The 12669-nt window shown below is 46.9% G+C and overlaps 1 protein-coding gene across 1 annotated transcript in view; it reads left to right on the forward strand.

Moving 5' to 3' along the window:
* Nucleotides 1-12669, forward strand: part of LOC148838705 (metastasis-associated protein MTA1-like) — a 39291-nt gene that overhangs the window by 13557 nt on the left and 13065 nt on the right. Inside the window, exons 4-14 of the mRNA XM_088910287.1 lie at nt 2373-2499; nt 3076-3139; nt 4087-4204; nt 5634-5736; nt 6369-6468; nt 6967-7155; nt 8152-8226; nt 9023-9081; nt 10490-10605; nt 11005-11156; nt 11648-11834. Coding sequence (XP_088766413.1) covers nt 2373-2499; nt 3076-3139; nt 4087-4204; nt 5634-5736; nt 6369-6468; nt 6967-7155; nt 8152-8226; nt 9023-9081; nt 10490-10605; nt 11005-11156; nt 11648-11834 — 1290 coding nt within the window. The remainder of the gene's footprint in view (nt 1-2372; nt 2500-3075; nt 3140-4086; nt 4205-5633; nt 5737-6368; nt 6469-6966; nt 7156-8151; nt 8227-9022; nt 9082-10489; nt 10606-11004; nt 11157-11647; nt 11835-12669) is intronic.

Below are 12669 nucleotides of genomic sequence, written 5' to 3' on the forward strand. Positions count from 1 at the left end.
TGAAAACATTGCATGCATTTCCCTGGTGCCTTAGACTTTGTTGTATGCTATAATTTGTTTAAAGGCCACATGGGGAACAATGCTGAAATTGAAGCAGTCTCCTGCTTTGCTGTTTGGACTGCCTGTTCCTTGTATAGAAATTGTCCTGTTGGAAAGACCTGTACCAGCAAACACTTTCCTGCCCTGATTACTCTCTCTAAACTGTGTCTCCTGTTGACCGTGCAAACCGTAAGATACCTGCACCTCATTTGTACTTTAGAGCAACCCTTCAAGGTGCATTAGGATGTGTACTGTTATCACATGCCATGATTGAAAATGAGAGATGAGTATATCTCCTGGGCTACAGAGGTCCAGGGGCCTGTCTTCTGGTGGCAGTGAAGACCCACGGTGCTGAGTCTGCTGGAGCCTCTGGTGTTTACTTGAAAGCATCTTCTCTCCCGGCAGCCAGGAGAGCACCAGTGAGGGAAATCGCTTCCCAGAACATCTGTCTGCTGTCTGCACTCAGCCATGCTGTCTTAATGGGTGGGCTTTCTGTTTGTGGTGGGGGTTGCTGGCTGGTGGTGGAGGAAGCAAACTGTGGGACTTGAACTCTGTTCAGCTCGGGTCTGAGTCTGGACGGTTGTTCGAGCTGTGAAATCCCCAGTTTAGCATGACCTGTGCAGCTCGCTTTACTTTCTACCCTCCAGAGCTGGTTTGTGTACACTAACTATCATTGCTTCCACATTCAGGTGATATAATAATATTTATTTATTTTTTAATCCTAACATAAAACTGTAGATTAAAGAGTCTTTGTTTGGATAATAGAGACTGATACAGGTGCAGTAGTTTTATTACAGCAGTTATCTGTTAACTCAAAGTCACATCAGTCCATGCTCGTCCTGCCTCACTTTATTTCTCAGCAAAATGCAGAACATATTAAGGCTTAGAGCTCTGAGAGCTGTATTTCATCCCAGCTTGGTATTTTAAAACGGTACTGTGAAATCTAGTTGCATTCACTTTGGAACAGCGCAAACTCTCTCCCTCAGCGTTTCTTTTTTGTGCCTGGAGGCTTCCTGGCGGTTTTGGATCAGCGGTGGAGGCGATGTTAACAGGAGCGGATCGACAGGCTGAGTGCTCTCTGCTGTAGGGCCCGCAGTGAAGCCAGGCTCTCATGTGCTGCTGTGTCAATGAGAGGAAAGTCCGTGACTTCACTGCTGGCACACAGGGGAGCCTTTTTCTCCACAGGCTCTCCCCCCTCCCCTCCCTCTCCTGGCTGCTCCTGCTTCCTCTCCTGCACTGCCTTTGTCTTGGCGTGCGGCCAAGCTGCGATGACACAATTCACAGTCATGTGACTTTTTTGCCAGCTATGTAATCAACTCTATTTCCTGCTTCACTTAGCAACAACAACACAAGGTTACTATGGACCTCCAGGCAGCCATGTTAGGCTCCTGGATAGGGTGAATCTTCAGGCCGGCATCCTGGTGATGCTTTTTTTCCACACTTTATCGGAAGGCGCTTGCCTTGATGTTCCTTCACAAGCTTCAGGTTCAGGTTGCCTATGAGAGAAATAAAATTCACTTTTATAACCTGGTGTAGCATAGTTGGAAATGATAGTAATACTAATGGGAATAAGCATTAGATGGAGACCTTTTGTGTAGACCTCTGTCTTAGACTAGGGTTACTCATCTCTGGTCTTTGAGAGCTGTTTGTCCCACTTGTGATCTTTTTTAAAAGAAAATTGGTTTAGAAATTTCTGGCTCGTGACTGTGCACAGGGGAGAAGGAGGGAGACTCCTTTGACCCCACCCACCACTTCTCTTTTAACACGTCCCAGGCAACACAGCCTTGTGTAATCGGAGGAGGAGTGTGTCTTTCTCAGTGATCTTGGGGATCTCCATCTGCTTGTGACATGACCCAGGCTCGAACCCGTGATCATAATCTCAGCCTGTGCTAAGGCAAGGAGCCTTTAGGATTGTGAACACTCAGGAGGCCAAAATCATTTTTAATTACCGTGTTCGGATAAGTAAATAATTAAGTACCCCTGCTGCCCGTGATACTCAACACTTATCCCTACTGCTACCGGTTGTGTGTTTAAGAAGACGGGCAGAAGGAAGGTTGGGTTTATGGAGGCCAAAAATTCACTCCTGGAGTGCTTGGGTTCCAGACTTTTACCTTTCAATTAACACCTGGCTTTGGACTTAAAAAAATGGTGTTTTTTAAAACTTCAAGTAATTACCTCCATTGTGTAATCAGGGTCTCGTTTGACACAGATACCCCAAGCCCTGTGGTCCTGTAAGAAAGGAATTGCCCGTCCCACGTTGAGGTTACCCAGTACAGTTGACTTTCTGTGGTCTCTCCCCTCACCCTCCGTGCCGCCCGTTGGGTTAATTGCAGAGGAGCTGGAAGAGGAGATGGAAGGCGAGAGCCTGCAGCAGCTGACCGAGAAGCAGAGGCACCAGCTGAAGCACAGAGAGCTCTTTCTGTCCCGACAACTGGAGTCCCTTCCGGCCACACACATCCGGTGAGAGCGGACCTCCACGCCAGCCCAGATCTCTCTGCCTTTGTTTTCCAAAGCTGCGGCAAAGATCTCAGACCCTCGGAAAATCCCAGCCCATGCCTGGCCACTAAGAGACAGGTTTTTCTGAAAGCTTCTTAGTTTCTGAGCAAAATATTTTGCTTCTTTTTTTTTTTTAAACTTGATCTAAACAGTTAAATCTTTGAAAGAGCTGGTGCAGCTATTGACTAGAGTAATAAAATTGTTTAGATCCAGCCTTGCTTTTATTATTACCTGGTCTTTATTTGGAGTGGATTAAATTATATACTGAATTACACTGCTTTGAGTGCTTTTCATTGGATGTAACCCAAGTACAGTTACCCTGATTTGTGATCAAGGTCTGATTGTTTTTTAATAGCCACTGCTAAATTTCTGTTTTACTTGGATGCTTTGTTGCATAAGAGTAGAACTTTGAGTCATTTTGGGAAAAAATGGAATATCATCAATCTCCTGATTTTAAAAGAATAGGAAAAAAAATACTATGCAGTACGTGCATCCATTTTTTATATTCCTTGTGGTTCTTTGTTTTGCTTTTCTGCTTAGGGGAAAGTGCTGTGTAACCCTTCTCAATGAGACAGAGGCTCTGTTTTCCTATCTGGAAAAAGAGGTAAGATTGAAATCTAAACCACCCCGCTCTCAGAATTGGAGAACGGTCTCGCTTCTTTTCCCCTCCGGCTCTCGGCCTGTTGAGCAAGACCAATTGTTTGTATTCTCATGACATTTTATTTCAACATTGGGCAGAAGAAGGAGGAAGGTGCTTCCTCGGCTCAGTTTGCAGAGAAAAACGGGCTTCCCGGTTTTGAACAGGGGGCATCTTAAAAAAAAAAAAAAATCGAGAGAGAATTTGGGCTCAAAAGAAAATCAGACCAAGATGGCATCAGAATGAAAATGCCCGTGCGGAGAGTGAGAGCTGTCTCTGGGGCCTCTGTTCAGCCTCAGCGTGCTGTAAATGGAAGAGGCCATCCACACACAATGGGTATCCCACTTATCCAGCAGGCTGCTCCGTCTCCCATGACGATGTGCCGGCTCAGCAGCTAAACAGCTAGCTGCGCGGATCCCTGCGTGGACCTGTTGCGTGCGTTGGCGCTGCTATTTATAGTGCGCTGGAAACTATCGGGACCCCCGAGACGGCATTCCCTGTCAGACGGCTTTTTTTTTTTTTTTTGCTCGAGGAGAAACCTCAGCCCGGCCCCTCCTTTTACGCTCAGAGCTTCTTTTGTAACTCTTGCGAGCAGAAGTTGTCTCTTGGCGCCGTGTTTCGCTCGCAGCTCAGATATCAGGAGAGGGCTGGGCACATTCCTGGGGAAAAAAAACAACCCTTTTGTGTGCGCTCGGCCGGTTTCAGTGAAGACCGCGCCATCTCGGGGTTTCGGAGTTCGTTTCTGGAATGTAGGCCACCTTCGTCTTCGCGGGCTGTTTAAATAAGCTTTCAGAAGGAAGAAGGAAGTGGCGTGCCCTGTTGTAGGACGGGGGATGTTGAGAACGTGATGCACAGCCAATGTGATGGTAGCTTCCCTTCACAGGTCCTGTTGCTCATTCAGTTTTTGTCCCCAGGATTGCTTCTTCTACTGCCTCGTGTACGACCCTCAGCAAAAGACGCTCCTTGCAGACAAGGGGGAGATCCGAGTCGGACCCAGGTTTCAGGCTGATATTACGGATCTGCTGAATGAAGGTAGGCACAGGCAGATCCCAAACCCCCCCCCCCGTCATATAGAGATTACATTCTTTTCACTGGATTGTAAATGACTGCCGTCTCAAAGTACAGCAAACTAGATTTAGTTGCCTAATAACACCATCTCTGTGCTTTTGCTGACTCATCACTTCTGAAAGGTGCACCATCTATTCTGTCTGATGCAAAGAAGTGACAAGACATTGCAGCATGTCGGCCAGTTCTGTGTGCAGTCCAGTCCCCCCTGCAGCAGCACTGAAGCTGCTAAGAAAATGGATGCTTTTCCACTGTTTGTGGAAATGTTCCGTCTCTTCCGGCTTTATTATTAGAGCTTTCTAGATAACTTCTTTTATACCAGACCAAAAAGGAGAACTGAGCAACTTTCGGTCACTTTAAACCTGACCCTGGGTTGCAGGTAATTAGTAATTCCTTACATTTATATTGCGCTTTTCTGGACACTCCACTCAAAGCGCTTTACAGTTATTAAGGGCTCATCTCCACCACCACTGTGCAGCCCAGCCTGGGTTATAAGACGGCAGCCATAGTGCGCCAGTACACTCCCCACACACCAGCTCTCAGTGGGGAGGAGAGCAGAGTGATGAAGCCAGTTCAGAGAGGGGGATTATTAGGAGGCTCTGATTGGTAAAGGCCATGGGGGAAATTTACCCAGGTCACCAAGATTATACCCCTACTGTTTTCGAAGAAATGCAGTGGGATTTTTAATGACCTTGTAGAGTCAGGACTTCAGTTTTATGTTTCCACTGTATGACGGGGTCTTTTTTTGTAGTATAGTGTCCCCGTCATTATACTGGGGCGTTAGGGCACACACAGACCGCAGGGTGAGCGCCCCCTACTGGCCCACTAACACCTCTTCCAGCAGCAGCCTTAGTGTTTCCCAGGAGGTCTCCCCTCCAGGTACTGACCAGGCTCACACCTGCTGCGCTCCAGTGGCCTGCATGCTGGGAGCTGCAGGGCGATGTAGCCGCCGGATATATCAGTTTGTATGCTGGCTGGTGTTGACAAACGCCGTGCTTCCCCTGTGATTTCACAGTCAAGGCTTTCTTTTGCTGTGAGTGTAGTAGGGAGGCCTGTGGAACGTGAACGCTGTGCCCCCTGTGTGTCGTGGGGTTCACTGCTCGTCACTCAGCACTCAGCTCGTCCAAGTCACACAGATTGTCGCCCTGCTGCGAGGTGTCATGGAGCTCGCGGTGTGCAAACAAGCAAGCGCTTGGAGGAGAACAGGACGTGCTTGTACTGTTGGAGGGTCTTGCCTGTAAAGTCCTTATAGGTTAACCACTTTGCCATGGCAATCTATTAACAGAGAAGTAATGTCAGTTGAGCATTGTGATTGGATTGTGGTGGAAGCAGGAAAAAAAACTGGAAAGCATCTATTATTAACAATGATTAAAAAAATGCTTTTTTGTTGTTTCAGGGGAGGAAGATGGCAGAGACCAGGCCGAGTTAGAAACAAAAATCTGGGAACCCGAGAGCCCTCTTACAGATAAACAGATTGACCAGTTTCTGGTAATTGCACGGTAAGTGCTCAGATTAGCTGTAACATTTAAAAAGGGAAGAATTTATTGATAGTTGGTTTCTTGGTGCGGTTTGTGCCCAGTTTACTTGGCAGTTTGGCTTGTGCTCTCCTCAGTGTTGCTTGGGGATCACTTAAGGACAGGAGTTTTCATGGATTCTCAAAAAAGATTCATGTCAGGACTTTGACTGGGGCCACTTAAGGCCATTCAATGAATTATTCTTAAGCTCCTCCTGCGTAGCTTTGGATCACCGTCCTACTGAAAGGTGAATTTTTGCCCCTGTTTTAGGCGACGCTGAAGTGGGATTTGCTCTAAGAATTGTACTTTTCTCCATCTATGTTCACATTAGTCTTCACAAGCTTTCCTGCCCCTGCTTATGAGAAGCAGACCTGTAATATAATGTTGACGCCATCATGGTTGACAGTGGGGATGATGTTGACTGAGTGACGCTCTGCGCTGGGTTTCTGTGACGCTTGGCATTTAGCAGTGACGGAGCCTGGGCTTGCGCCACGTGACCTTGGGTGACAACCCCTTTGCCTTCAACCACAGGCCACCCAATCAGGGCTCGGTTTCCAAGCTCCTCTGAGCCAAACCTAAACTTCCACCCTCTCCTTCTCTCTCTCTCGGTGCCACAGCTCTGTGGGTACGTTTGCCCGTGCTTTGGACTGCAGCAGCTCGATCCGACAGCCCAGCCTTCACATGAGCGCAGCCGCCGCCTCTCGGGACATCACCCTGGTAAGACCGTCCCAGCCCAGCCCAGCCCAGTCGAGCCAAGTAACATCCTGTCGGCCCTGGGACAGTTCAGCTGCTCTCGAGGCCTTTTAAGTTTCAGATAACTTTCAACCTGCTGATTGACTTCATGACAGCTCTCAGGAGTTCACCTTGACCTTTTCTTCCGTTTCCTCTCCCTTAATGGCCTCTTGTCTGGCAGACCTATTAGTCTGGCAGTGGTGCTGAAGGGCAGAGATAATGGCTCTTGGCTGTCAGACACGAGACTCATTTAAACCAAATTAGGTGCAACGGACTTTGGTCTTTCCTCGTTTTGTTTATAAAATAAGTTTACAGTATGTATAAGAGGGCTTCCTCTACATTCCCTGGTATTATTGAAACAGCCCTGAGCTATTTTAGGGTTTGGATTATTTTAATGCTTTCTTTTATCCGTTTGGTTTGTGTGTTGAAGTTGCCTCCTATCGTTCATGAAACCACGCGCCTCTTCTCTTCTCGCCCTCGCAGTTCCACGCCATGGACACGCTGCACCGGACCGGCTACGACATGTCGCGGGCCATCACGGCTCTGGTGCCGCAGGGCGGGCCGGTCCTGTGCCGGGACGAGATGGAGGAGTGGTCCGCCTCCGAGGCCAACCTCTTCGAAGAGGCGCTGGAGAAATATGGCAAGGACTTTGCCGACATCAGGCAGGACTTTGTACGTTGCGTAGTCGCGGTGCGCTTCCCCCTTGCAGAAGCCGCTCGGGGACGGAAATCCGACTGCCGTTCTGTAGTGGTCTGACCTGTTCGGGGGGCCGGGGGTTGAATGAGCTGCAAGCTCTCCAACAGGCGGTGCCAGAACAGCTGAAAAGCCAAAGCTCGTATTCAGTGTCTTGGTTGGTGTACGCTGTACTCATAAATTCAAATGTCCTGCATCTGCACTGGCTTATTTACAGGAGCTTGCAGTTGCAGAACCTGCAGTGCTTCAAGCACCTGCATAGGGGCAGCCTGTGTGGAGAGTCCCGTCTTCAGCGAAGCCGAGCTCTGTTTCCTCGGTGCTGTGACGGGACTGTGCCCGCAGGACTACGCTTCCAGGAGCTTCCTGGAAAGACCTTGTGAGCTGTCCTTGCACGGCTGTTGTCTGATCAAATGACTGCTTCCAGAGCAAAGGTTCCTGCTGAGTACAAATGATTATGCTCCTCTCAGCTCGTGGGGTTCATGAGCTGTGTGTACGCGTGTGTTCAGAGTACACGTGCATCGTTGTGTGCATGAATCAAGACAGCAGTTCAGTGTCATTTTACTGCTTGTCCCTGTGCTAGCCCATTCTTAGTGTGATTTTGATCTTGTGGAAGGTTTTACTCATTCGTGGTTGAGCTGTTCTGACTGTGCGGATTCAGAAGAATGGGCTGTTTATCACCAGACATGAAGCACAGCTCTCGCATTCAGATTCACTTTTGATTTCTTAGTTTTGCGGTAATGCAGAGCTCATGAATATACATTGTTTATGTGAAGGTAGTGAAATGTGTGTGCTTTTAATTGCAAATTACAGTTCAGATCATTTGTTAAAAATGAAGTTTTCACTATCCGTCAACAAGTCGCATGTATTTCATTACAGTGACTTCAGTTAAACGTTCTATAAAAGTTTCTGTATTGCTCTTCCCTGTTCACATGACTAATATATCCATGAACCGATCCTAATTCATTTTGTTTACAGCTTCCTTGGAAATCCTTGACCAGTATTATAGAGTATTACTACATGTGGAAGACCACAGACAGATACGTACAACAGGTAGGTGTTTGTTCCTTTACCATATGCTCAAAGTTATATTCTCTGATCTGGTAGGTAGTGGCATAGGAATATACCCTACGATCATTTAGAAAGAGACCCATTCATGAGGCTTCCAGGTGGTTCAAAGCCCAGGTGAAGGCTAAGCTCTTTGATCGCGGATTCGAGCCTGGATCAGGTCAATAGCTGACTGTAACTGGGATTCCCCCAGTGGCGGCTCACAGTTGGCCTACAAAGGTAGAGTGTTCGAAGTCATCCAGGGCTGTGTCAGCGACACTGTAGTCTCCTGGGTGCTTGCAGACAAGGGGTACTATAGGTAACGGCTGTGCCTCTCCTCCAGTTGGCACTGAGACTCCTGCAGGGGCTCATGCTGCCCGTGATGTGTTGAGGAGTGGCTTGAAGATGTGGGGCATCAGAGGGGTCTGCCTGCGCATCCTCATTCTCCCCTCTGTGAGGTCATGGGGTTCATAAGCAAGATCTGGGCAATGCAGAATTAGTACAACCAAGAAACCGGCAATCCTTAATTTTGCTTAAAAAAAGAAGCCAGATGGAGCCCGTTAAAACCCAGGAGTGTTGGCTGGTTAACATTAAATGCAGGACAGATTTCCTAAATGCACGATTAGAATATCTAGCACCTCTCAATTCCTTGAAAACCTGTTTCATTTGAAGCTTAATCAATAATAATAAACATACTCAGAGGCTTAAGTCACGTCTCTGTGGCCTGTCGGTAATATAATTTGCATATCAAGAAACGCAAGAAACCCTGACCCTGGGTCATGTGTTCTTTATCCTTCTTCAGAAACGTCTAAAGGCAGCAGAAGCAGAGAGCCGACTTAAGCAAGTTTACATCCCAAACTAGTAAGTGGGCTTTTTCTTTTTTTTCTGTAAAGATTTATTTGAAACTTTAAAGACGTTTAGCCTTTTGTTTGACTGTTTAAGTACTAACAACGTAATGGTATAAGCAGCACCACCTTCTAGCCGATCTCCCCAGATCTCGGGAGTTGAGCAAGGCTGGGCCTGGTCAGTACTGGGATGGGAGACCTCCACGGAACTCTAGGTTGCTGCTGCAGCTGGTGTTGGTGGACCTGTAGGTGGCGCTCTTCCTTCTGGACTAGAGTTTCCAGGCCCATGCCCTAATATGTTGACTGTAGACGTTGTGCCATCCTTCGGATGAGACCCTAAAATGGAGTCCTGGCTGCTGGGTCAGTAAAGATCTCATGGCACACTTTGTAAGATTAGTGGTATTAACCCCAGTGGCATGGCTGATGCTCACTCTGTGCTTGTTTAGTCTGGCCTACTTAAAGATCACGCTTGACTTAGTTTGCAAAGTCCATTTCTGTATGTAAAGCCCTTTGGGATCCTTTGTGATGAAAAGCACTGTATGTAAGGAATTATAGGCACTGGGAAAAACTGGTTGTTCATGCAAATTCATGGGGCCCAATGCAAACATGCTGCCCGGTTCTGGGTTTGTAATTAGGCTGTAGATGTCAATTTTCCCTTTAAATCGCTTTTTGGGGGGTAAATGGCATTTTTAAAGATCAGGAGAATGATCCTATCAAGTGTTCAATGGATGTTTAAAGTCTACATTGCTTTGCATTGCAGTAGATGAGTTTTCCTATGATATGAAGCACATGAGGTTTAGGTTTCCAAGTAAATGATACTGCATTGGTTGGATCAGATACCCACATTGATGGAAAAGAATGGCTGGGCACTGGAATTGGACCTACAGCCAGAATTGTCTGTCCATTATTGTTACAGCTAGAAATGGGAAACTAACGTCCTCGATCATCTGTGAATTTGCAGTTACTGATCTGTAATGCATCATGGTATTGGATAATATCTGGCTTGCAAAACTTTTTTTTGGCATTTTCTAAGTTTCCTGCCTTTTATATTTGTGCAGCATGACAGGAAAAAGTTCTTATCTTAAGTCCCTGAATGACAAGTAATACAAAATAGGCTGCTACACGTTAAAAAGCAATCGATTTGGTCATATTTGCAAATAGCATGGATTACCACCTTTTAGTGCACATGAAGTAGGTATCACATACCTTTCCAATGAGCTTCCCTTGTTCAGGTCAACTCCACCAGTGCGGACTGTGCTAACTCTCATGCATCTTGGGGGCAATTTTTGCCTTTTCAAACTCAGGAAGTTAAGGACTGAAAATATTTCTTGCTATTTTGCAATAAACATATTTTATTGTTGCTTTCGTGTTTGATGGTGGAAGGATGAAGACTGAAGTTTTTGTTCCCTTTTGTGTTTATGAAGCAATAAGCCCAACCCCAACCAGATCAACGTGAACAACGCCAAGACTGGCCTGGTCAATGGATCGAGCTCCCAGGCTCAGAGTGGAAATGCTGGCTGGGCGTGTGAGAGCTGTTACTGTGAGTACACAGCCACCCTGCGTGTAATGTACATGGCGTTTTTGGTGTTGTGATGTCTTTTTTTCCAAGTCATTCCAAGGAACAGCATCCTTGTTTGTTTTACTGCATGAGGTTAAACTCAGTTAAGATGTGCAAACAATGAGGAAGTCTTCACTGAGCCCCTGTAGGGCTGCCAACTATTAATGCAGGTTTGTATGAAAACAGATGGTCTTGACCACTGTGCTGACAAAACGCACTTCAGGCCTCTTCTTCCACTGTACAGATGAAAAATGACATCGCAGGATGAAGAGGTATTGCTGGAAAATGTAATATGTCTATAGTTCTGGGTCCTGTATGTTTTTTTCGCATAGAGATAATTGCTGAATTGTGCTATAAAATTGTGCCTCTCTGTACCTTCAGCCATCCAGTGTTATCAGTGGTATTCCTGGGGTCCACCCAACATGCAGTGTCGTCTGTGTGCCATCTGCTGGAGCTACTGGAAGAAGTATGGTGGCCTAAAGCTGCCCACAAGGCTCGAAGGAGAGAGACCAGGCCCCACCAGAAACAGTATGGTTAGTGAGAGGTGGATCTGCGTTTCTTAACCTGCCTTTCTCCAGTCTCAAGTCCAGGAGTCTCAGTCCAGGAAAGATTTGCATCCAGTAGGATTGTACATTTTCATCAAGCAAGTGATTGTTGTTGATTCCTATACTTAAAAAAAGAGAGTTTTGCCTTTGAAATAGAATCCAATGGTGGAAGCAAATGCTTTGAATTTCTGAGGTAGTTTTTGCACACTGCTGTAGGTTTATTTCCCATCTGCTGGTTGAAATTGTGGTACAAAGTTTCTTCCATCCAGCCCAGGTTGTATTCTGCATGAGTATGTTTGAAAGCAAATCTGCCAAATTTGGTGACTTGAAATTTAAAATGTTACACTTTGCGTCTTGGTGAATCGATTGAGATCACACTTTAGAAAGTAAAACAATGCAGAAAGGGGACCAGAGTGAAGAGATGTGGGGAAACCTACAAGAAGTGATGTCATCTCACAGAGGATTGTGGGTATTCACAGGCTCCCTTCAGCTATTGGGTGAAGAACGCCAACCCCAAGTACACCCTGAAGACCAAGCAGGCCTTCTACCTGCAGACCGCGAAGCTGACCAGACTCGCCCGCTACCTCTGTCGGGCGCTGCTACAGCCAAGGAGATCCGCCCGCCGGCCGTTCGTGGCCATCAGCAGCGCCGCCATCAAAGCGGAGTGTGAGTGGGTCACGCGCGCTCCCAGGAAAGAGTTCCCTGTCTCCCACAGCGCACGGCTCCAGCCTGGCCGACAGGGGGCTGGTTCCAAACCAGCTGATCGCCTGCGGGGGAGAAGACCTTTAATTGCGGCTGCCTGCCAGGGGTTACTGTTTTGCTTGTCAGATTATAACATGTGACCATCGCTGCCTTGTTGTTCATCTGGCCCACGCTGGGGGTGAACCACTGGTGATGTTGATCCCGGGTTGTTCGGAAATCAAACACGAAAAACACTCATGCTCGTTTGAACCGGCGTTTTTCTTTTGGTTACGGCCTAAGCCCGGTTTACGTTCATCTCCTGAAAGTTTTAACACTTGGGATCCTCTGTAGATCCTTGGTTGTTCCCCTCTGTTCTTTGCAAAGTGCCAGCAGTCCCAGAAGGCACTCGAAGGCGTCATCCCAAACCTGTAGAGGACACAAGGCGACCCATTCAGTCACCCTAGAAGCTGTAGTGAACTTCTCGAGAGGGTTGTAACCCATGATGGTCTCATTTTTTTCCCCCCAAATAATATCGGGTTCCATCCAGAAACTATCCTTATCCTGCCCAGGTTGATGTTAAATTCATCTCCATCGGCATTTTTCCTTGAAGTGATCCAGATTCCAGTCCTATCTGGTTTCTGCATGTAGTGGTGTTTTTATGGGGGAAAGATTTGCATACCTTTCCATGTAAAGGTCCATGTAAATGCAGCTTAAGAAAATGGAAATTAAGACATTTTAAAAAAGTAAAGCTATTGGTGACACCTAGTGGAACTGCATGCGTGTTTTGAAATGTCGTGGAAGACGTTATAGCATTGATCTT

This window comes from Atractosteus spatula, chromosome 3 (assembly GCF_055471065.1).
Source record: "Atractosteus spatula isolate fAtrSpa1 chromosome 3, fAtrSpa1.hap1, whole genome shotgun sequence".
Classification (NCBI taxonomy): domain Eukaryota; kingdom Metazoa; phylum Chordata; class Actinopteri; order Semionotiformes; family Lepisosteidae; genus Atractosteus; species Atractosteus spatula.